Consider the following 23421-nt stretch of genomic DNA (forward strand, 5'->3'; position numbering starts at 1 on the left):
AATCTTTGGCAAAATAAATTAGTCCAGAGACACAGTGGAGTGATGTTTTTGTTGTATGACAGTTTGAATCTTGTTTTGATTTCCTTGGGAAGTTTCAGACATGGAACAAGGTTTCAAGGCAGTGTATTTAAATGACTTTGTTGTTGCTTTAATTTTCTCCAGTGGTGCCAAGAGCAAACCCTACCTTACTGTGGATCAGATGATGGACTTCATAAATTTGAAGCAACGGGATCCACGATTAAATGAGATCCTTTATCCACCACTCAAACAAGAACAAGTTCAAGTGCTGATTGAGAAGTACGAACCCAACAGCAACCTAGCAAAGAAAGGTCAGTGGTTTTCACACTCTTGCTGTACTCAGTTCCTGATTTGAAACAGTAACTCAGTTATCCTACATGCTAAAGCAAAATTTGGTTCAAAATCCAATTGCTTTCCCAGCTCTCTGCTTTTTGGATCATACAGGCCTGTGAGCTGTCATGTGGTGCATTTTTAAATGTGTTTGGTTGGTATCAGGTTAGGAAGGATGGGGCTGGTTTCCATGTTTGCTTTGCAGTGTGTGTGATTGACAGAAGAATTGCTCTGGTATGTGACCCTCAGCAGAAACCTGACTATCACAGTGGCTGTTTACCAGCATCTACAATGTAAAATTGAAAGAAAAAAGCCAGGGACAGCAGAACTAAGAGCATGATAATTCTATCATTTAATGATACTATTAAGTCTAGCCCTCTGCTTTTGGATAAAGTGGCATACAAAGCAAGATGTGAGATCAGCTCACTGTATTTCGTGCTATAATCACAGAAAATTCCCTTTTGAACATCTCAAGTGTTGTGACTTAGCTGGGCTTTCTGCCAAAACCAGTGAAAGAACTCCTGCACAAATCTCTGCAGGTTTTTGCTACCACCACAAGTCTTAAAAAATAGCATTCTGTTTGTGTCTGCATCCTGTTTTATTCCAATCCACACTTCCTAATGATTAGCCCAGGTTTTAATGTGCTTACACCTTAGAAATTTTAGAGGCACGGGAGTATCCTGCAAAACAGGTCTAATATGGAAAAGATTGTTTGGTCCAGAGACTGTGAATCAAAAAAGGCACAAAAGTCTAGAGCTTAACTGAAGGCAGTCCCTCACTTCTCCCTGGAAGCCTTCGCACCTTGACGTCTTCCTGAAGGAAATCGATGTCACGGTCAGTGTTGTCTCTCAAACACTTCTAATTTTTCCCTTAAGTCTTCTTATTTTTCTAGTCCAATCAAACAGAGTGTTTCCAGAGCTTTTGCTGGAGGGTTAAATCCTGCTTCTTTGCCATATTTATGCAAACCATCTTCTGACGTCAACAGGAACAGTACCTTGAGTCAATGGAAACACGTTGTGACCTCCTTTCTCATCTGTACAAATATTAGAACAGTACTCTGTGCTTACCTTATTTCTCACCAACAGCAGGAAAGTCTGTTACCTAAAAGATCATTCTTGTTACCCAAATATTAGCACTTCATATAAACCAAATAAAGGATTTATTAGAAGGAGGTGTGCTGGTGTGCCAGAGTCAAAATGGAATCACCTTCTGACTAGCAATAAGGAGGAAGCATGAAACAGAGCCCAGGAAGAAGGATGCTGTGGTGGTGTTTGCTACCACCCTCCAATGGGATTTGTGGGACACCTCCAGCTTTACCCTGTTTACCTTTCCTAGGTGCCTCTCTTCCTGGGTGTGATTTATCCTGCTCTTAAAGAATCAGTTCTCTCCCAAAATGCTGACTTGAACAGGGGAAAGGCAGATCACAGAGAGTTAATTCCTTTTGTGGGATTGTTGTGGGGTTTTTTTTCCATTTTCAGACTTGTGCACTGGGGTCCAGCTGGCACAAGCTGAGAACCACCTCTGTGCTGAAGACACCACCTCCCTGTCTGGCAGCTGAGTTGCAGCAACTGGCAGCAACTCCAGTGTAAATCCCAAGCTTACTGCCTTAAAATGACAGGAATTGGCTAATCAGGAATGACATGGGGACACAATATTTTCTGTACATCTGCTCTGAGTTGGGAATGCAATTCACTGTATATTCAATGAAGTGTAGGTGTGCATTCATTTCTACACTCACAGAATAATCGTCAAAAATGCTTCATGTCTATAAAATGTCACCAAAATGGAACCACACTTTTAAAACAGTGATTTAATCTTTTAATATGGTGTCCTGTAAAAGGGATGATCACCCAGGCTTCCTGCTGCCAGAAAGGGCAATTCCCGGGGTTGTTGAAGTGAAATTTCCAGACAGTTTCTGGCCAGAAACGTGAACACAGGTACCTGGGCAACTTCCGAAAGTGTGCTGCACATGCTTCTTAGCAAATAAAATTTCATGCATTGAAAAATTCTTTTAAATAAAATCAGGGATTTTTTTCCTTGAAAATGTAAATCCAAATTCATAAAGTGGAAGCTGTGTACAGCACCTGACTCCTTGCTCCATTTGGACAGTTCTAGACCTTCACTCATCTGATGATTGTTCCTCCTTATTTCCTGTCTGTGATGCCTTGAAGTGGCTACCTGAAAACAGAGGCTAGACAAGATGAATAAAAGCAGGTATGTATTTGAAGGGCCTTCAAAGGTGCACCTTGGGCAGTCAAAAGTCTCTGAGGGCCTCCACCCAAAGTGGATGCTGGGTCACAGGTTTTTCACACTTTTATAAGTTTGGTCCATTTGCATATCAGGGTGAATTCTCCAATTATAATTTCAGTTAGTGATGTAATTACCCCAAGTTTACTCCTCCTGTCCAGAGTCTGAGTTTACATATTTCAGGACCTGGGACAACAAAGTGTCCTTGAGTCCAGGCCCAGAGAGAGTTTGTTATGTCTAACCAAAATGTGAGAACAGTAGCTAAGAGGCTGTATGAAGTTTCAGAGTTACATACTAGGCAATACAGGATCTGAAAAATATAAAAGCTAAAACCTAAGACATCACCTGAGTTCATTGTCTGTGCACATACACCGTACTGCAATATTCTCTTCTAATTATCCTCTCATAGCTAAATAAATGAATTTCTAGCAAGGTGTTGTGCTGTCTCTTGACTTTCACAACACTATTCAAATGCTTCTGGGATCTCATTAGTGCTCTGGTCACCGTCATAGCCCTTTTGTTGTCCCTGTTGCTACTCAACTACACTATTTTGAACACAGTAAGCAAGAGCTGTCCATAATATTTTAAATTTTTGCAGCTCCTCAGGTACCTGGTAAAGTCTAACATTGGTGTTGTTGCTGGTGAAGTTCCTTAGGTTCCAGAGTTCTGAGAGAAAGGCTGCCCATGTTCCTGCTTGTAACTGATTTATTTTAGGTGTATTTATTGCTGGGATATGGTGGAACTTCTGCACAATCAGCAGATAGGTGGGCTTGACATCTGCATAGGTTAAGCATCTGGAGTAGTGTTTTATTGTGGTTCAGGTAAGCTGCTGTGATTAATGCTTTGTGTCATGCAGTGAAGGAGATTAATTCACTGTAGAACGTGCTCCCTTATCAGGTGGAAGCAGGAGGAAGTCCCTGGTAGTGCTGAGCAGTCTCTCCCTGTCAGCAGAAGTGTGCTGGGGGGCTGTGGGGGCTGGAGAAGACTTTGCCGTATATACGTTTCTCCCATTCTGCAGAAACATGCTGGTTCTTCCTCTACTTAATGATGCAATTCATTTCTAAAAGTTTCTGAGTTCAGAAGGAGCTTTGAGAGCTCAAATCCCAATATCTCAGTTTAAACATTTCATTCTGAAACCAGGTAAGTGCTCTGGAAACCACTGAGCCACAGCCTTGGCTCTGGGGGCATCCTGTGTCACTTCCACATCCCAAGCATGCAAGAAGAGCTGTACCCATGTACCAGACTAGAAATGAAAGCAGGGAAGAACACAAAACCAAGGTCTGCTAGGGAAAGGAGGTGTGAAAAAACTGAAGCTATAAAATCCATGCTTCCGCCATTGTCCTTGGAGGGAGCCGTACAAGGGTTAGCTTATTATCAGCCTTTATTTTTAGAGTGGTTTTTGTGGTGGAAGATTTAAAAATAGAATGTGAAAGTGCTTTAAGTAATGGCATAAAGATGTTGATTTTTTTTTTCCCTCTTAAGGATGCATTTATTTAAATATTATCACTGCTTATTTAATTTTAAAGGGCCAAACCTTTAGATCTGCACAGAGGAAAAGAACTTTGGTCCTATATTTCACAGTGTTTCTTTTTCCAGATTTTCTCTGTTTCTATTCTCTGTGTGTCAGCTTTGGTTAGACATGTACTGAGAAGGAATGTAGAGGAGCTGATTCCCTGACTCTGCCCATGAATTCCAGTATTAATTCTGTTTTGCAGTGCACATCTATTGGTAGTCGTTTTGCTGAGTTTTTCTTAGGTAATAAAATAAATTAAGCAATTATCATTAGATTAAGAGATATTTAATTTTATACAGCATCTATTGTATGTGTTTTTCCCATGGCAGCCCTAACGCCAGGCAGTATTCACTCCAGCATAAATGTGTTTTTCCTCCTTTAAACTTCTATGCAATTTAAACATTTTCATCCCACTGCATTAAATTTGCCTTTTAGTAACTGCTTAAGAATAATTACACATTGGATTTCTTTGATGGCAGAAGGGGGTCATTTCCTAGGCAACAGATTTTAATGGCACAAACAAGCACTGTGCAGCCATGGCTCTACTTCTAAGACATACTTCATAATATTTAAAGCATAAATTCTGATGTATAAATCATTCAGGCAAATGGTCAGGCTTTCTGGCATGAAACATTTGTAGGAAGTATTACAAAACAGTTGAAAGTCTTTGGCCTCCCAACTGTAACACTGGAAAGTAAGCTTACTTACCCAAAAGCCCATTGACTTTGGGATTGTCAGTGTTTTCCAGTATTCCAGTTGTACAAGAGGAGAGTTCTCTGCACTGTTTCCGTCTCAAATATTGACAGAACAATGGATCCCAGTACTGATTTATTACTTTTTAAAATGTTTAAGCCACACCAAAGTTGTAGTCTAGCCCAGGCTGTCAACAGTGAGTGCTAAGTTGGGTAGCTTACCAGAAAGCCTTCTTAAAAAATTGTTTTAAAAAGTATATATATACACATATATATCTCTATTTGTGCACCAAATGTTAGTATGGATAACGTGTCAGCATAAATAACTTAATGGAAACTGTTCGTCAAAAGGAGCGTGTAAAATACATTTCTGTAATACACTGTAGGTTGTTTTTTCTAGTTAAGCTGTAAAATTAATTTCAGATCTTTCAGTTATTTGGAACATTGCACCTCAAGTGCAAAACTAAATATAAAAATCTTCTGGAATGGAAAGTCCTCAATTATAAGGATTTTTTGCATCTGCTTTACAGGTAAAGTGTGTCATCTCTGTGAACTATACCAACTGAAACAGTGATGTGGACTAGTGATAATGGATTTTGCAACACTGAACACTGCTGTTGGCAGTAAAGTTAATGAAAATACCAAAAATATATTTAGGGTTCCAGGGAGGTTAAGTTTCGTGGTCTTCTGTGTATAATGCAGAGACTTTGAAAGAAGCATGAGCTTTGCAGAAATCCATTTTGGAACCGGTATCTGATACCAGGAATAGCTCCACTGGTATCAGTGAAACAGTGCTGAATGTGAAACAGCCCAGACTTACTGTGGAATTCGTGTCTTTAGAGCTGCAGAGCATAAACTAATAGTGATAATTCACGTTCTGTAGCCAGCCCAGCCCTGTACTATCAAACATGGAAGTCACCACACCAGTGACTCCTGTCCCACAACCTGGAATCCAGAGGGACCACCTGTTGGGCCCTGTGCTCAAACCCTGCAGGCAGCCTTCAGACCTGTGTCCTAACACTGAAAATGGGTGAAAAACTTGGGGTGACAGGACCACAAAGCAAACATGGTTTCAGAGGTTTTAGAGATTTGTTCCCTCCAGCTGGAGCCTTTGCTCAGAGATAAGGGACTCTTACGTCAATACTGTGTTTATGGGGGTTATGGAGACGTATTTTTCTGCAGTTGTGTGCCTGTATTGTGTTTGACTTGTCCTCAGACTATCAGAGCCCATAAATAGAAAACTTAGTCTAACAGTAAAACTGTTTCTTTTGTGCTTGTTGCTGCCTCTTCCATGGAGCACAGGGAAGTATTCAATTTTAGATGCAGGATTTATTATTTGAAGATGATTGTTAGATAAAGTTTACTTCTGAAAATATAGAGGAGCCTGGACTCAAGTGCTGAAGGAAACAAATGTAGATAAAGTTTGGACAAACATGGCATGTTATGACTTGTACAAATGTAGTGCTTTCAGCTGCAGAGGGCCCCTGAGGACAGAGGGAGTGAAGGCTGCTGGGATCCACTGGGTAATATCTAGGACTGGTGGCAGAAGAGCCACAAATGGGCTCGCTGCCATTGGGCCATCCCCTTTTGTGTGTCATTTTTGGGGTTTGCCTCATCCTCTGGTCAGCTCAACTCAACAGACAGTCAGGAGTTGAGGAGCCAGCCCTGATCCTTGAGTGTTTTGGGATGTGTGGTATCTGTCAGAGCAGGGCTCTCAGCAGTGCTGGAGCCTGAGCACTGCTGGAATGCAGCATCCATATGAGGAAGTTTCCCTTCTAATGTCAGATGTAATCATCTAACAATATCCTTTAGCTGGAATATGCCTATAAATACAGCGGGGTTAAACGCTAGGGAGGCAGAAAGAAGTGGTAAACTAAAGGACAATGTTGGCACAAGAACACAGAGGGGTCAAGTGGCCTTGAATAAATTTAGGCTGGAAATTAGGAAGACTTTCCTAACAATATGGTCCTGGCACAGACTACCAGAGGTAGTAAAGAGGGCAGAAAAAGCAATTGTTATTAAGAGAGAGCTCAAGTTGTTTATGAAAGGGATTGTCCACTGCAGTGCCTGCAGCTGTAGAACCAAGTTTAAAGAATAGATAAGGAAGGCCCTTTAAAGGGACTAAATTCCCTTCTTTTCAGTTTGTTTGCACTGTCTTTGCAGTGCCACCCCTTTATTCTTTTTCACTTCTCTTTAATATTAATCTTTTTTCAGCTGCAGGAGTTTCTGGAAGTAAAAATGTCACCTGTGATTTTTCTCTTTCAGATTTTTTTCACCACTTCACAGCACACTGACACTCTTCTCTTATCTCTTCCCATTATACTACAGGACAGTCTTTTTGGCAAGTGCATTAATAGCTTATGTAGAGAAGAATCACTTAGCAGAAAAAAATATGTATTCTTAGATGTCTTCTAGTGCAACTTAGCAATTGGAAGTAAGCCAGCATTTAACATTATTCCTTCTCTCAGGATCACTCTGAGGCATTCTACAGAGGATGTTTTTGAGAGGTTTGGCAAGACAGTGACATATTCCAGTGGTGTCCCTCTTTCTGTCAGAAATAACTGTAGTATTGCTGGGATGAATGGTGTTTTTATCTGTCTGACTGAAATCCTTTCCACTCAGCTGCCTTAGGAATCTGCCATGTTGCAAAGTGCTCATTCCACTGCTACCTAGGGACTGGTGTGAAGGTGATTTTGTAGTGGTTTTGTGGATTTAGTCTGAACTGTCTTCTGATATCCTGTAAGGGATATCCTGTCAGAAAGAATTTCTACTACATCTCTGCTGAGAAGTCAAGAGCAGAGAATGGGCTCATGTCTGTAAAACCCTGCTTCAGTCTTGAGACCTAGGAGAGATTGGTTGCTTGGGGTTTTCCCCAACTCCTTAACAATTACTTGTTATTCAAGTTTGTATGTATCTGCCTGCTAAAGTTTTAGAAACTGTTCCAAGACTTGTTTTCCTTACCATGAAACCTCTGCTTACCAGAATCCCTGAACTGTGACCATGCATTGTAACAGCAGAAGGTTTTAAAACTGTTGCAGACATTTAAAAGATCAATATCCATCAAAATAAATGTGTTTCCAAGGTATAAATTTTGAGGAAGAGAAAATGTTGAGTGTTTAGAATCTTCCCTGCTTCAGTGTGTGTTTTGCTGTTTTCTGCCACTACTGGAAAAAAAATACATCCTTTTCATAGGCCGTGTAGCCCCTGTGGGTTAGAGCCCTTCCTTCCTGGGAACTTGAAAAGGGCTGAAAAAGCCTGTGACTCCTAATAAAATAAATTTAGTAAATAAATAGTAAATAAATACCATGCTCAACATTACACAGTGGCTTTAAGATCTTGTTAAACTTGGATGGTTCGTGCCTACAGGCCCCAGTGAGATTTGGAAACCTGTTTTTTTTCTCGGGTGACACTCCATCTTCCTTTCTCTTTGGAGATGGCAGTGTCCTTGGAATGCTCCCAGAGTTTTGATTCTGATTGAAGTAGGAGATTTGCTGTTTGGCATGGCTTGCCTGGAAGCTTGTAGGAAATATTTCCTCCCTGGAGTGAATTAAGTGTCTTGGGCTGCAGTGCCTCATCTTGATACTTCAGAGAAGTGGTTTTCCATCTGAAAATATTTTCTTGCCCCCCTCCCCCCCTCAAAAAAAGGTAAATAATTGTGTCCACTCTTGGTTTTCTCTGTGCACTTGTACAGATGATGAAGTGGATACGATAGCTTCATTAGAATGTCAAGCATTCCTGATTCAGACATACTGAAGTCTGCTTTACTTGGTTGATGAGCCTTCCTCTGCTCAATGCTCTGGATCTCGGCGTCCTTGGGCATGCGATATTTCCGCGTGGATTGACGGATACTGAGCAAGCCCTTTCATGTAGGCTCCTTAGGCACAACGTGTTTGCCTTCCCGTGTTTTCCCTCACCGACTGCTTGTCATTCTGTAAGCGTTCATTCTGATCTTGTATCAGAGTTACCATTCTCTGTTCACATTCAGATTTCCCTGTGTCTTATTACACTGCACCCATCGAGGCTGGAGCAAGGAATCTTGCTCTGTTCCTTTCTTACTGGGTTTTCCATTTCTGTTTCAAGAACATGTTACCAAAGACAGCTTGTTTTGGGTTGTGGCCAGGTAACTGTCTAATTACAGAAGGTATTTGAGTGAGTGTAACTGAGGGCAGAATTAGATCTATTATGTTTCCCTCCAAGTTGAGAGAACGGAAATAAGATTTGAACACAACAGGATATTGTCCTGCTTTGATTTTAAAGGATTTAAGCAATGAGACAACCAATAAATCCACTGCATGACTGTTTCCTAGCACAGTTAGTTGAAGCACTGCCAAGCTTTTTCAGACACTCACCCCAAGTTTTCTAATGCTTACTCTGATCTCATTACCTGTTTAATTCCTTTTTCTTCTGCACCTTTTTTGATGCAGTTTCTTATACAGATGGATTGCTGTTCTCTGCATCTCATCTGCTTCTGATAGATTTCTAGGCATCTTCTTCCCTATTCACCTCTGTATTTTGGGTATTTCTTTGCTCTAGTGATTAGCTACGTAGCTGGAACTATTATTTGTGTGGTCTCATTTGATTTGTGTCCCACATACCTGGTTCGTTACAGCTTTACCCTCTTGTTTTGCTAACAGCAACCAGAGAACTGTCTGTTCTTTAAACCCTGTGTTGTTGATTCTCCTTTTTCACATTATTAAGGACTTTATGAAACTAGACCTACTGCTGATCAGTGTTCAGCCTCTGAACTTTTTGTGCAGTTCAGCTTTCAAATTCAAAGAAACCCTGATCTTTTAAGCTGACCTCAGTTTATTTCTATCTATGCTTTTTTGCAGATTAGTTTTTCCAGTTAGGAAAAATGTGAATTTAAAACTTCATTAAATGCTTTACTGATATCCAGATGTAGTAATTCAGATATATTGCTGTTCCTCTGCTTATTGACTTGATAAGGCTGTCTGGCTAGTATGAATTTTTGCCCTTACTGATCATTGAGAGAACTGCTAAAATGGAGGAGCTATGACAATTTCTGCATGTGGTGTGTAAATGGTGGTTGGTACTTTGATATTTTGATATATCTGCAGATCCTGACCTGAGGCCTGAGAGTCTTTGGCCCTCAGTGTTTTTTCTAAAGCAAAGCAGCACTGAGATTCCTGGGGTAAGGTCTGGTGCTCCAGTTGTAGGGTTGGGGGTCCTTTCAGTCTGGGCTGAGCTTGTACCGTATTCTCTCCTTGTGATGACTTCACTATTAAGAGGATCTCCTTTGGACAGTGCAACAGGACAATTGTGTCCTGCCCTGGTTTGCAAAACTGAATACAGACAGAAATTCCAGTTGCCCCATAGCAATATAGTAATAGAACATGTGTCTGGAAAGGCAAGCAGATTTCAGCATCACTTCCCAAATCACTAGGATGCAAATGCTGCAAGTGCCACCAGAGCGGCTCTGGCACATTGTGTCCCACACCGTGTGATTTTATAGAAATTCATCTTGTGAGCTTCTCTGCTGGCTCACAAAGCTAGAAAGCACAGAGTAGCTAATGTGTGCCCAGTGTCAAGAGACACACCAGGACTATGTGCATCCTACTCCACACTGTGCATGAAATTTTAATACCTAATGAGCTGTAAATTGCTGTGCTGGTTTGTGAGAGAAAATTCCCAATGAGACACAATTTACAGATCTCTCACTGGATTATCAAGTATCTGCTTTACGTGTCGGATTCTTATCTTTGAGTTGAGAGGACTGCTCAGTTGTGTGGGATTGCAGCAAATGTGATTATTGTTACAGATTGCGTTGGAATAGACCTGATTTCACCATCAGACAAAATGCTATTGTAATTCTGTGCTGCTGACTGGGAGATAAAAGGTGCCAATTAATTGTCTCACTTCCTTTTTTGTTTGTTTTCTTTTTTTGCTTTAATAACAACTCTTGGCACAATCGTGCTTTCCAGCTACATTATAACTGAGTGGATAACAGCACGGGTGTAAACAAATGGAAAGCACTATGAAGTTTGCAAATATTCAGAAAGAAGTGTTTAAGATCCGTGTGGCCAAACCTGTTGACTGTGTACAAGTGAATGCACATTTTAAGTGTCATACAAAACATCCACAACTTTTAGGGGACAAGTGAAGGCTGTTGTTAAAGTTGCAAGACTGAAGTGCAAAGAAAAGTGGCAACATAAGTTGTCTTTTCCGCTGGCTGCTGTGCCTCTCTTGTTTTCTGTCCCAAGACTTTTCTCAGAGGACTGGAAGGCTCCTGGGAGCAGGCTGGGCAGACCCCAGCGAAAATTAAGTAGCTGCACATCCAACATACCAGCCAAAATAAGGGGATGAAGTTTAGATCAAGCAGCTGTTGGAGAAGTTCTCAGGGTTAGCTTCACTTTTACATTTCCACCAGACTACTGCAGTACTGATATTTTGGTCTTGATCCTGGACCTCTGCAGGGGGCACTGAACGGGGGGAGAAGCTTCTTTTGGAAGCTCGACCCTCCTTTGAACTTTCAGCAGGTATTGAGTAAGCGGGGGTTTGTTTACACCCTCAGGTTGAGGAGCTGGCAAGCTCCCAGGGACACAGGAGCATTTCTACATCCAGAGCAACATGCTGGTCATGCTGGCTGCTAAAAGGGTTGGGAAAGCAGGATCTTGTCGAGTTACCTGCGTCTCATTAGGCAACGGGAGAAGTATTTCTGTGTCGTAAGCAGCCTGTGCTTTTTCCAGCTCTGGAAACTGCATGGGAACAGTTTTCCATGAGGCTGTTACTTGTGTCTGCCCCTGGCGCTGTTACACGCCCCGTGCAAGAAATATGCTGGTTTCTCTGGATTTGGTCAAACAGGACTAAGAACAGCCTTGTGATAACGCAGTAAGTCTTCAAATACAGGAGCCTCTGAGAAGTATATTCACAAAGTACAGTCTATCCTATCAACCATTTCAGCTGGCTGGAATTCCTGCTTCATGGTAAATCTGTGGACACCATCTCCCAGGAATGGGGATATTCCAGATCACATAAACTGCAGAAGAAAACATTTTGATTGATGAATCCTGACAAGGTCTAAGAACCATAAAAAAGAGGACTCACTTTATTACCCCTGTAAATTCTGTGAATTTTCAATAGATCATTTGCCAGAAGTATGTCACTTGCCTGAAGACTGCTTCCGGGAAAAAGGACCTGGGATAAAACAGAATACAAAATACAACAGAAGTGACTTCTGTTGTTTTTAGAGCTGACTAATGTTGACTAGAAAAGAGCCTTGATACTTGTGGACAAAGCAACAGTTATATTTTTATGTGGTTTTCTCTGAACCAGGAACATAACAGAATCACAGAATAACAAGGTTGGAAGAGACCTCCAAGATATCGAGTCCAACCCATGTCCTAACACCTCAACTAGACGAGGGCACCAAGTGCCATGTCCAGTCTTTTGTTAAACACATCCAGAGACGGTGACTCTACCACCTCCCTGGGTAGACCATTCCAGTACTTTATTATTCTTTCTGTGAAAAACTTCTTCCTAATATCCAACCTATACCTTCCTTGACACAGCTTGAGACAGTGTCCTCTTGTTCTGCCAGTTGCTGCCTGGTGGAAGAGACCAACCCCCGCCTGTCTACAACCTCCTTTCAGGAAGTTGTAGAGAGTGATAAGGTCACCTCTAAGTCTCCTTCTCTCACACATTCATGTGTTTGATCCATTGTAATAGATCTTGAAAGGTATGGGATGATGCAGCTGGAGTTAATAAGGAATTATTGTGAAATGCATAGAACTTGCCTCTTCATTCATGCCTTTTTTCTTCTTTTTCCCCTCCCTTGTAGCTATTTTGGAACAATCAGGTAGAGCCAGGGATGCAGAAAAAGATCAACCTGCACAAACGCTTCCTAAATTTCATATAATAAAGCTGATCACAGTCAGGAAATTCAATAGAATCTCTCAACGTATTACGCTTCTAGTAGGAAATTACTTCTCCTTCCTACCAAATTTTAATGTAAAAATGCCGAATACGGGTGACTTCACATGGTTCCCAGTGTGGTCGTTCTTTTTGATTCTGCATGAATTTCACCTCCCTGAAGGTTGTATGGAGCAGCAGTTTGAGGTGTTCTGTGGAACCATTTGCTAAGAAACTGCTTCACACTTTCCTGCACATGTGTACAAATGGAGAGAGAGGCATAGAGAGACATTTCCAGATTTACAGCGCCGTTCCAAACTCTTGAAAGTTTTTAATTCAGGTACATTTCTAGAGTTAGATCAAAGTCTATATAATCTTTACCCAAGTGTGCAGCTACACATTTCTAATCTTGAGATATTGAGAATGCCTGTGACTAAGAATACATTAGACACTTTTATATTTCTCGTCCACACTTGTATTTTTCAGGCCCGTTCCAATGCACATTAAAAACATTAAAATTGATCTGTTACTTACTTGGCTGGCACCAAACTTTAGCTGGCCACTTATGCGTGCTTTGGGAATCGAGTCAAAAACGTGCAAAGTGTGAGGGGAAAAAAGTGTGGAGTATGAGAGAAAAAGAACAGAAGTGCAGAAAGAGAGAGTGCAAAGTGAGGGGAAAAGTGCAAAGTGTGAGGGGAGAAAGTGCAGAGTAATGGGAAAAGTGTGAAGTGTGAGGAAAAAAGGGCAGAGGCAGGAGAAGTGCAGAGTGTGGGGAAAAGTGCAAAGTGTGAGGGGAGATAGGGCAAAGTGTAAAGGAAAGAATGCAATTGAAAAAGTGCAAAGTGTGAGGAGGAAAGTGCAAAATATGAGGAGGAAAATGGAAAGTGAGAGGGGAAAAAGTGCAGAGTGAGAGAAAAAGGGCAAAGGTGCAGAAAAAAATGCCAAGTGAGGGGAAAAGTGCAGTGTGAGGGGGAAAGTGCACAGTGTGGGGAAGAAGTGCGAAGTGTGAGGGGAAATGTGTGAAGTGTGAGGGAAAAAGCAAAGTGAGAGGGGAAAAAGTGCAGAGTGTGAGAGAAAAAGGGCAATGGTGCAGAAAAAAGTGCAAAGTGAGGGGAAAAGTGCAGTGTGGGGGGAAGAAGTGCACAGTGTGAGGGGAAAAGTGTGAAGTGTGAGGGAAAAAGGGCAAAGCGAGGCAGGAAAAGTGCAGAGTGTGAGGGGAAAAGTGCAAAATGTAAGGGAAAAATGGAAAGTGTAAGGGGAAATAGAGCAAAGCGTGAAGGGAAAAGTGCAAAATATGGAGAGGAAAAGTGCAAAATACGGAGAGGAAAAGTGGGAAGTGTGGGGGAAAGAAGCACAAAGTGTGAAGGGAAAAAGGTTCTGAAAGTGAAGGGGAAAGTGCAATGAGGGAAAATGTTCCGTGTGTGAGAGAAAAATGTGAAAAGTGGGAGAGGAAAATGTCCAGTGTGAGGGAAAGTGGACAAAGTGAGAAGGGAAAAGGGAGAGGCCTGAGGGAGAGAGGAGGATGAGGAGCTCTTGCCTTCTTCAGCGGGAGGTGTCTCAGTGGCACTTGAGTGAGTTGTGTTGAACATTTAAATTGGCCAGATACCTCAGGAAAAAGGAGGTATTTTTATGTTTGGCTGATTTTAAGTGTTTTAGTAAAGCACTACCGTGTGACCCCATAGGGAGGGAAATTGGAATTAATCAGATAAATTAGAGAAGAGGTGTTTGAAGGGGAAAAAAAAAAAATTTCTTGTGCTGGCAAGAAAAAAAGCCCTGCAGAGAGAAGGGTCTCACTGAGGGCTGTAGCTGCTGACATGCCTTCTGCTGTGCTTATACAGATGTGAGTTCCATCCCAAGAAGAGACATCAGATCAAATTTAACATGGCAGTAGTGAGTGAAAAAGGCAAGCCAATTAACTCTACAACTTGAAGTATATAAAGCATACTAGATATTTTTGGAAGTTTCATCAAAATTTTAGGGCTAAGGTAATTTTAATTTAAAAAAGCCAAAAAAAGGAAAGGAAAAAATGTGAATTTGTCATGTCTCTGTGTGTTTGCATTATGTGTCTCTTGTCTCTCTGACTTTTTATGCCTAAACACATCATTAAATCTTTCTATTATATATCCAAGATAAAAGATGACAACTGTAATGGAAACAACTGATCACATATTACTTTTTTCTTGCCAGTGTCTGTGTAAATGTGTAATATGTTTAAGGAAACAGAGAACAAATCTTAGCACTTAATTGAGGCTATTTTTTTTTTATGACTGTCCACCAAGGATCATCCTCTCTGCAGTTGGCCTCAGAATATCATTGACATTGGTCACAAACAATCTACTCTTTTAATATCCAGGACACAAAGCCCCTTTGACATCTGCCATCTCCGTTCTGCAGACAAACTCTCACGGGTGCAATATAGGCTGTAATTGAACTTGCTAATTGCTTCACTTTCTGAAATGCTGACTGCTTAATTGGGATAGGGGAAATAGCGTTCCAGAGCCATGGGCTCAAGCAAGTGTGTAACTCAGAAGCTGCCTAATTATACGTGTGAATAATGCTCGCTGTGATTTATGATAATACCAGTGGCAATGCACAGGAGGACCGTCTCCATCAGAAAAACAAGGCCCCTGTTTGTGAGGTACACTCTGAGGATTGAACACACAGAACACTTTGAGAACCTTGAAAGTGACACCTGCATGAATCAGCCTATCTGTATAACAAAATGCAAGTAGCAGCTGTCCTGTTCGGATCTTAACTGTTCTTTCCTCTGTTGTTTTACTTGGTATGGATAAACACCACATGCTCTGCCTAGTCCCAGTATACTTGGTGCAGAGTGTTCTCTTAGGTGGTTTATAGGTCAAGCTAACTCCATTATAGCACCTGGTACTGTTGGCATTCTCTGGTAGATTCATGCGGTAGAAAAGTTGTTCCTAAACCTTTAGTTTCATGAAAAACCTCAGTGGTGGGGTTTTCTTCCTGATTTTCACCTACTTGCATTTTTCTTGTGGAAAGGAAAGTACATGGGCCTTCATCTCTGGATGATTAGTTTCCCTGTAACAAACCAGCTGTGGATTGCCCTCATATTACAGCCTTAAAGTAGTGGATGGACTTGATGTTTTTCTTTCCAACCATCTTACAATTGTTGTCATAAGAATGAATGGTAACTGCATTGCTCTGTATTGTCACTGCCTTTCTTGTCATATGAATAAGTTCTTTTAGTGCTGCCAGCCTTGGGTTGTTATGAAAATGAGGATCTGCACTTAAGACTGTTATATCTTTTCCTCTCTGAGCAAGAGGCAAGTCAGGTCCAAGCACAGATTTTAAGTAAATGCTTTACATGCAATATTTGCATCATGTGATTACAAGCTTTAAAAAAACAAAAAACAAAAAACAAAAAACAAAAAACAAAAAACAAAAAAAAAAAAAAAAAGAGCAGGGTTGTCTGCTACTTTTAACATGCTAGGAAAATATGTGTAAGTTTGTATGTTTTAGTATAAAAAGGGATTGATCCTGAAAGGAAAGAGTAGCAGAGTCAGGAGTAGAACTGAAATCTTCAGTTTTTCAATGCTATCAACAGGCAAATGAGATTTTGCTTTAACTGACTGTGTAGAATATTTTGGGTTGGGCACAAGAGGTATGAAATTCTCATTGTTGGGAGTCACCAAACATGTACGTCAGAGATACAGAAGATCTGTTTTACTGTAGGCAGGAGCTGAAATAACTAAAGATATGTGGTTGAGTAAATCAACAGATGAAACCTAGACAAAATAGCAAAAACTATCAGGCAAAGAAAAATGTCTCATATTTGTTCAGTTAAGCAATAATCTTCAGTTATAGGCTACCGGATTTCTTTTTAGTCTAAATGTACAAATTGACACCCTAAAGTCAACTTTGTGCAGAAGGCTTGACAGCAGAAGTCCTCCTGATGTAATAAGAGCAGCTCCACTGAGATCAATGGGGATATTTAAGCTGAGGATAGGACTCAGCTTTCTAATTTGACAGCAGCATATGAAATGATCATTTCTGCTGGCACTCCAATGAGATATGAATTAGGAGACAAATATAAAAATTACAAAGCAAATCTAAGTTCCCACTTGAAAGGTAGTTCATACACATGCTGAACCAAACTCAAAAGAGATCAGAGTTACCTGTGTTTGTGGCCCTCTACAGGTTTCTTGGTTCCCTCTGGAAAGAGTATTTTGTTTTGTCCCCCAAAGACCCCTTTCCTTGATGGGCTTAGATTTATTTTCTCTGTTCTTTCTGTAATTCTGATTCCCCCATGCCCTTGATTTTCTGTAGATGCTGATTATGAAGTGATTTATCTTTGTTACAGCTAAAAGGCTATGTGTTACCTGCAACTTGAATGGCTGAAAATGAGGTAGTAGTAACAAAAGAGTATTTGCATAACTAGGTGAAGGCCAGGCTGATGATTATATGCTCTTTCACATGTGCTTTTGTGTGAGTGTGTATTGAATTTATCTGCATGTCACAAAATCTGCAGTTGAAACTAATTGGTGCTTTCCCTGGGTCTGTGTTTCTCTCAGGACAGATATCCGTGGATGGATTTATGCGGTATCTGAGTGGAGAAGAGAACGGTGTCGTTCCACCTGAGAAACTGGATTTAAATGAAGATATGTCTCAACCACTGTCACACTATTTCATCAACTCCTCACACAACACCTACCTCACAGGTACAGCAGTGTTGGAGATATCTAATTTCTTATCTTACAGAAATTCTGAGCATATTTTCAGTGGTAACATAAAATACACTAAAAACATCAACATTAAACAGATGATGGAGTTTAGTTTTCAGGAAGACAAGGGTGGCACTTGATTTTTGTTGTAGCTGCAACACAACTGCATCAAATACACTTTTTTTAACAGGTGAGCAGCAGTTGCATTATTCAGGTAAGGCCTGGTCAGAAGCCCAGTGAAGTCGCTGGAAAGTTTCCCTCAACTTAGATAGGATTCCAGATTAAGGTCCATCTTTAGGGAGGAGAATGAACATTGTACTTTTTATGACAACAAAGATAGCCAGACAAGTGTGCAAAGCAGAATACGGGAAACATCTCTGTAGCTCATAAATTTGCCCCTAAACATTAAATCTGGCAGTTTGTTGTGCTCCATGAAATATGCTTTGATTCAGAGGTTAGGGAGGTTCCAACATGGCACATAACTTTCTGACAGCCCATAAATGCAAGGAGTGGAAATCTGTTCCCTGACACTATCTAACATCTGAGCTGAAATTTTTAGGTGCTGTCATGTTTTTAAAAAGGCTGAGCACCCAGAAGCTCCCGTTAATTAGAGTTACAGTCTGAACTGTACTGACTGCACAGCAAGGTTATCAATGCTTTAAGACTCAGAAAAAGCCAAGGCAGTTTATGAATTCAACTTTTGGCATTCATTTTCTAGTCCAAGGTTCTGTTAACTTGTGAGAAAATAATTGTAAATTTACTATTTTAGTTTGGTTTACATAGGAACAAATGTTTGGGGCAAGTAGATGTGCACAGGGAATTCTCTCCTGTTTGATTTGATGTTTGCTTTGTCTTGTCATGTTTGCTGGTGACTTAGCATTATGTTGAATTTTAAAAAATGATGCTGCACTGAGTGCTAAAAATGTGGCTTATGCATAACGTAGGCTTTTTAATGCTATTAACAGACTGGCCTTAACTGACCAGCTCCTTCAGAAAGCCAGCATGCCGAAACATAAACAACGGCAGGCAGTGGTGATGCCCAGTTTAAACAGACCTCATGGGAGTTATTTTCATCTGCTTTATGTTTGTTACAGCTCTTTCTCCAGCACCTTCGCGTGCTTTCAGGGAGTGAATGAACTGTCATTGTTTCCATTAGACACCATTTTTCAAGGGTTTATATCTCGGCTGTAAAATGTGTTTTGTGCTAGAACTTGTCACATAAGTATTTGTTTTGACAGCTATTTTCTTTCTCTGAATTAAAAGAAAACAAAATCAGTGTGGTCGCTTTTAAGTTATGATTCCAATATGCAGAAATTTATGCTCTTTGGTGGAGCAAAGACATGGCCAAAGCTAAAGTAATTTTTAACTATGATGTTTTGCAGACCTCTTACCTCCAATATGGACTTCATTCTGTCACTGAGTATTAGTTGGTGCTTAAGCCAAATGCTGCAGCTTTATACAGATATTCTGGAAGAAAACGGTAAAGCTGTAGTACGAAAGTGAGAAGCACAGGCCCACAGGAGGTTTAAAGACAATGCAATTTAAAGTTGATCTGAAGAGATAAAAGACTGCTCTCTCCTCTACCAGCAGGAATTTATAGCCAGTTCCATACTGCAGATTTTTATCAGGGCTGGTCAGGACAGAGATGTATTCCAAAGGTCTGGAGGCACAGAAGCCAAACCCCAAAGAATTAAGGATGGGAATTCATGATTAGTCCAACCTATTCTGATTTTTTTAACTGCACTACGAGTGACCTCACATGCTTAATTATTTACCTTGACACTTGCTAAATTTGCTTTGACTTGTATGTGAAAATCTGCAAATCATCCCAGATTGCATCTACAGGTTTCTTTGCCTGCATTTCCAAGTAACTTCAGAGGCTATATTTGGAAACATGATCTTCAGTCTTAATTTGACAAAATATTCCTATCTTAGTAAACTGGGGGGAGTAAAGCAGGGTAAACTCAGGAAAGAAGTTTGAAACTCTTTCCAATTCCTTGTCAGAGTGCATGTTTTCACATTTACAGGCACAAACCACAAGCCCTTCCCTTTTAGTAGGTTCATTATCTTCAGTGAATGTGTGGCAGCTGGCTGACAATGGGATTAATGATTTGATTTTTATCTGTGCATTACAAGAACTGAAAGCCTTGGATTTTGCTCTGAGCCTAGATCAGATACAGCAATCACATTCCCATTTGCTTTCTTCCAGCAAGGAAGTAAAATTAATAAAATTAATGGTGACAGGCTATTCCTTTTCCCCAAAAGACTTTGAAGGATCTGCTCAAGTGCTCATGGCTTTGGAAGGGAAGCCTTGGAAGCACCTTTGCCCTGATTGAGACCATGAAATAGCAACTAGTCATGTCATAATTACCAGGACAATAAGAAAGCCATTCAGTCTGGCAATACTTTATGATTACTGTGCTTAATGCCCTACCAATTATCTTTCCCTTTGTTAGTTTTTTTTAACCCAGAAAAAGCATGCACAAAGAAGCAACATTATAACATAAAAAGAAACATGTGCACACTCTCAATTTATTTTTAATTATGCTGATCATTTTCCTAGCCTTTAGTAGAAACCCTTGGCAGTACATCAAGTCCTGATTATTTATTTAGAAGTGTTACTGCTTTCTTTTTCTTAGGGAAATGTAATTTTTAAGACCAAAGGTAAAAATCCACAAAGAAAGAAGTGATTTGTAGCGAACCTGGGCTAACTTAAAGAAATGTCATCTTTTAGAAACTTTTTTTACTGTCTGATCATTTTTTCTCACAAGTATCATATTTATTTCTTTTTTCCCTTGAACGCTTAAAGTGCAACTCTGCTTTTTTCTGGCATCTCACCTCCGGTTTCTGCTGTGGTCACAGTGCGGAGTGACTTTGCAACATTTCTTTCAGCAGCACCCAAAAGTCAGAGACAAATGATGACATATCACACTCAGCCTTGCATACTTTGCTGGCTGTGCAATTTGCTGTTGTATATGGGAAATGCAAAATATGAAAATCACACGCCTGTAACACGTTTGGCTAAAAGGAACAATGATATCAGCAGTAGGTTGCTGAGGTATCCGCTGAGCACACACAGCCAATGTGGGACTATCCTGTTCACCCTCAGCATGTGCTTCCCTGCTTACAATCTGGTATTTCAGTTCTTTCTAGTCTCATGAGGGGCATGTTCTCTTTGTTGCTGTCTGTGACCTCTCATCTACCATCCTCCAGCTTTTCTGTTCTCAGTGATTCCTCAGTCCTCACTGTTCCTGCTTATTATCTGCATTCAGCACTTCCTTGAAACCTTCTTCACCTCCAAAGCTTCCAGAACAGTTTCCAAGCTGACAGCACCATATGGAAGGGATGGATGGCTGGGTGATACCATCGTGCTGCCGGGCACACATCCTGCTTTGGTCCAGTGTAAAGTGTTAAAAACAACAGGCAGGGCTGAGAGCCTTATTCTGACTGACATACAAGCAGGAGCAGAGTATGTCACAGTGTGGGGTCTGATCTGCTTGGCCTGTGCATGGTGAAATAGCTCAGGAGGAAAATAAATTCAGATAAATGTGCTGTGTGTAAAACAATCTCAGCTGCCAGCACCTTGTGTGGCTGCAGGAGTGAGGAGCCAGGCTCCCAGCAGTTTGGGGCTCTGAGTTTGCATACTGCAAACCCCAGTGTATGATCCAAGGCACTGATTGCTTCTCCAGGACTTGCGTGGAGAGAGGAGATTCAGCAACTCATGTTTGTGCATGGCAGAGGGAGGATACAGGCACCTCATGCTGGGAGAAAGTGCTGGGAGGGAGGGAAGAAGCAGCCTCTGGTTCTAGAATAGTGAAGAGTCAGGTGATTCCAAATACCTGGATCCAAAAATCCCCCAGTTGGGGAGGAAAGATATCTTAAATAGATTGCAACTATGTTTTAAGTCCTTGTATTTCAAATAACTTTCGCTTGGAAAAACAGTGGTGGATGAACCCATCAAGGGTGCACTTCCTGAGAAATGAGCAGCTTAAAGCTGTAGAAGTGTGGAACTGTTCTGTGTGGGGAAACATGGGTCATGTCCTCAGCTTAGATCAACCAGCACTGGCACATTTTGCATAGTATCCTGTCAGGTATCATTTGGCCAATTATATTTTTCAGAAATGTGAATTTTTCTCAAAATGCATTTCTCCTTAGCCCATAGAGAATGATGGGATGCAAATGTTATCTATGGTATTACTGTAGACACTGCTTGTATTGTAGAAGGGAATACATAATGCTTTCAATTTCCAGTATTAAAAAATTGATCTGTACTCAGGCTATTAAAAATAGACTGGAAGTGTTCCCTTTGTGTCTGTGTTATCACATTTTGGAATACAAAAGGGGTATTTTAAAATAAATGCAAATAGCAACTCACACAATGGAAATTTCTAAGTAATATATGCAAAAAAACGTTTGAGGGAACATTCCTCATATTCTGTATTTCAGAAAAACAAGCTGTTGGGACTATTAAAACATGTGCTAGCATTTTACACTCTGCCTGGGAGTCTTTCTGAAGATTTTATGGTTCAGAGGTTGAATATCCTCTTATCCTTTGCAGGAATCCTTCCAAAACGTCTGAGCCTTATTAATAAGGTAGTGTGGGAAGTGTCATATGGCAAGTGATGCATGTCATGATTTTCTTAAGCACTTTTGAAGGTGAAGGATCTTGGAGCCCAAAACACTTAGCAGTGATAACCACCAGGAGTCTCTCAGGAAATAGAGTTTGTTAATCATAGAATAGTTTGTTAATCCAAACTCAAAATGCTCTGAGGGAAAAGAGAGACAACATTAGAACAGTTTTCTAAGTGAAAGTGATTTTTTAGGCAGTAGAGTTCAATGGATCCCTATGAGAGCCAGGATTTCCTAGGCAGATGCTTAGGGATGAGTACATGGAAATGTGAGTTGTTATTCTCTGATCCATGCTTATGCTTGTTTGCATCCTGCAAAGAAAAAGAGCCACTACTTAACCCAGACATTGGAATTGCACCAAAAAGGCTTTTGTGTGAATAAAGATAATCTTCCATAACCAAAGGTGAAACAGGAAAAAGCTAAATTCCAAAAACAAAAAAAAGAGACTCGTCACTTTGCTGACTCCATTTGGATTTTCAGAGCTTTCCAGCACTGGCCAGTTTCTTCTGTTATTAACAGATATTTGCCATTGGTTCCAGCAGAAAGTGAGAATTCTTATGGATTTCAACAGGAGTAATGTTAATACCTGGTGGAGTATGTATGATTGCTCCAGCTCATGTATCAGACAGAAACTGTAAACAGGGATTTTCAAATAAGAACGGTTCTGTTACAGTTTTAGTACAAGGTAAAAACAGAGCAAAGGCAGACAATGCTGTTTTGTGAAGCAAATCCCAAAATGTGTATTTCCCAGCATAAAACCTAAACATGGAATCGCAGAGACAATAAAATGAGGATTAATCTGCATAATATTATATGCCAGTCTAGATGAAGTATTTATATGTCCCCAGTCAGCAAAGAATCTTTGCTGTAAATGAGCTCACTGCCTCCTTAAAAAGAAAATTAATTTCCTTCAAGAAATCCGGGAAGATCTTCTCAGGAAGTCTGCTAGAAGGCAGGAAACTGCATCCATTTTCTTCACATCTCATAGAAGCACAAAGCCATTCTTCCATACTGTTACCTCTCTGCTGCAAGAAATTTGTGTCTGAAGGACTGGAATCAAACCTGTTGCAGCAGATGAAGACAACCTGGCTGGATATCCTTCCCTGAATCCCACTGGACTTCTTTGTTGGCTTGGGTTGAGAATTTTTTTTTTATGTTTCTTTTTTAATACTTCCCAAGCTTGGAAAAAATGAATTTTCCTTCTTAATTTTTAGATTTACAATATCTCATTATTGGAAAAGGACAGTTTAATTGAATTTCTCTCTACATAATACAGTATCACATCAGGAAATTTAACTGACCAACTCATTGCAGTGGTTAGCATATTAAATATTGATTTGAGACCTAATGATGGTGCCATTAGTGTCTGCAGGGGGTTTGTTTCATCTTGTACTAAACTGCGTTGCATGTTGTGAGAAAATGTGGTCTT

The 23421-nt window shown here is 40.5% G+C and overlaps 1 protein-coding gene across 2 annotated transcripts in view; it reads left to right on the forward strand.

Moving 5' to 3' along the window:
• The window catches only part of PLCB1 (phospholipase C beta 1), a 341583-nt gene that overhangs the window by 217882 nt on the left and 100280 nt on the right, over nt 1–23421 (forward strand). For both annotated transcript variants that reach the window (XM_039569803.1, XM_039569804.1), the window contains exons 9-10: nt 163–329; nt 17214–17360. In XM_039569803.1, coding sequence (XP_039425737.1) covers nt 163–329; nt 17214–17360 — 314 coding nt within the window. The remainder of the gene's footprint in view (nt 1–162; nt 330–17213; nt 17361–23421) is intronic.

The sequence above is a fragment of the Corvus cornix genome, chromosome 3 (genome assembly GCF_000738735.6).
Source record: "Corvus cornix cornix isolate S_Up_H32 chromosome 3, ASM73873v5, whole genome shotgun sequence".
NCBI lineage: Eukaryota > Metazoa > Chordata > Aves > Passeriformes > Corvidae > Corvus > Corvus cornix.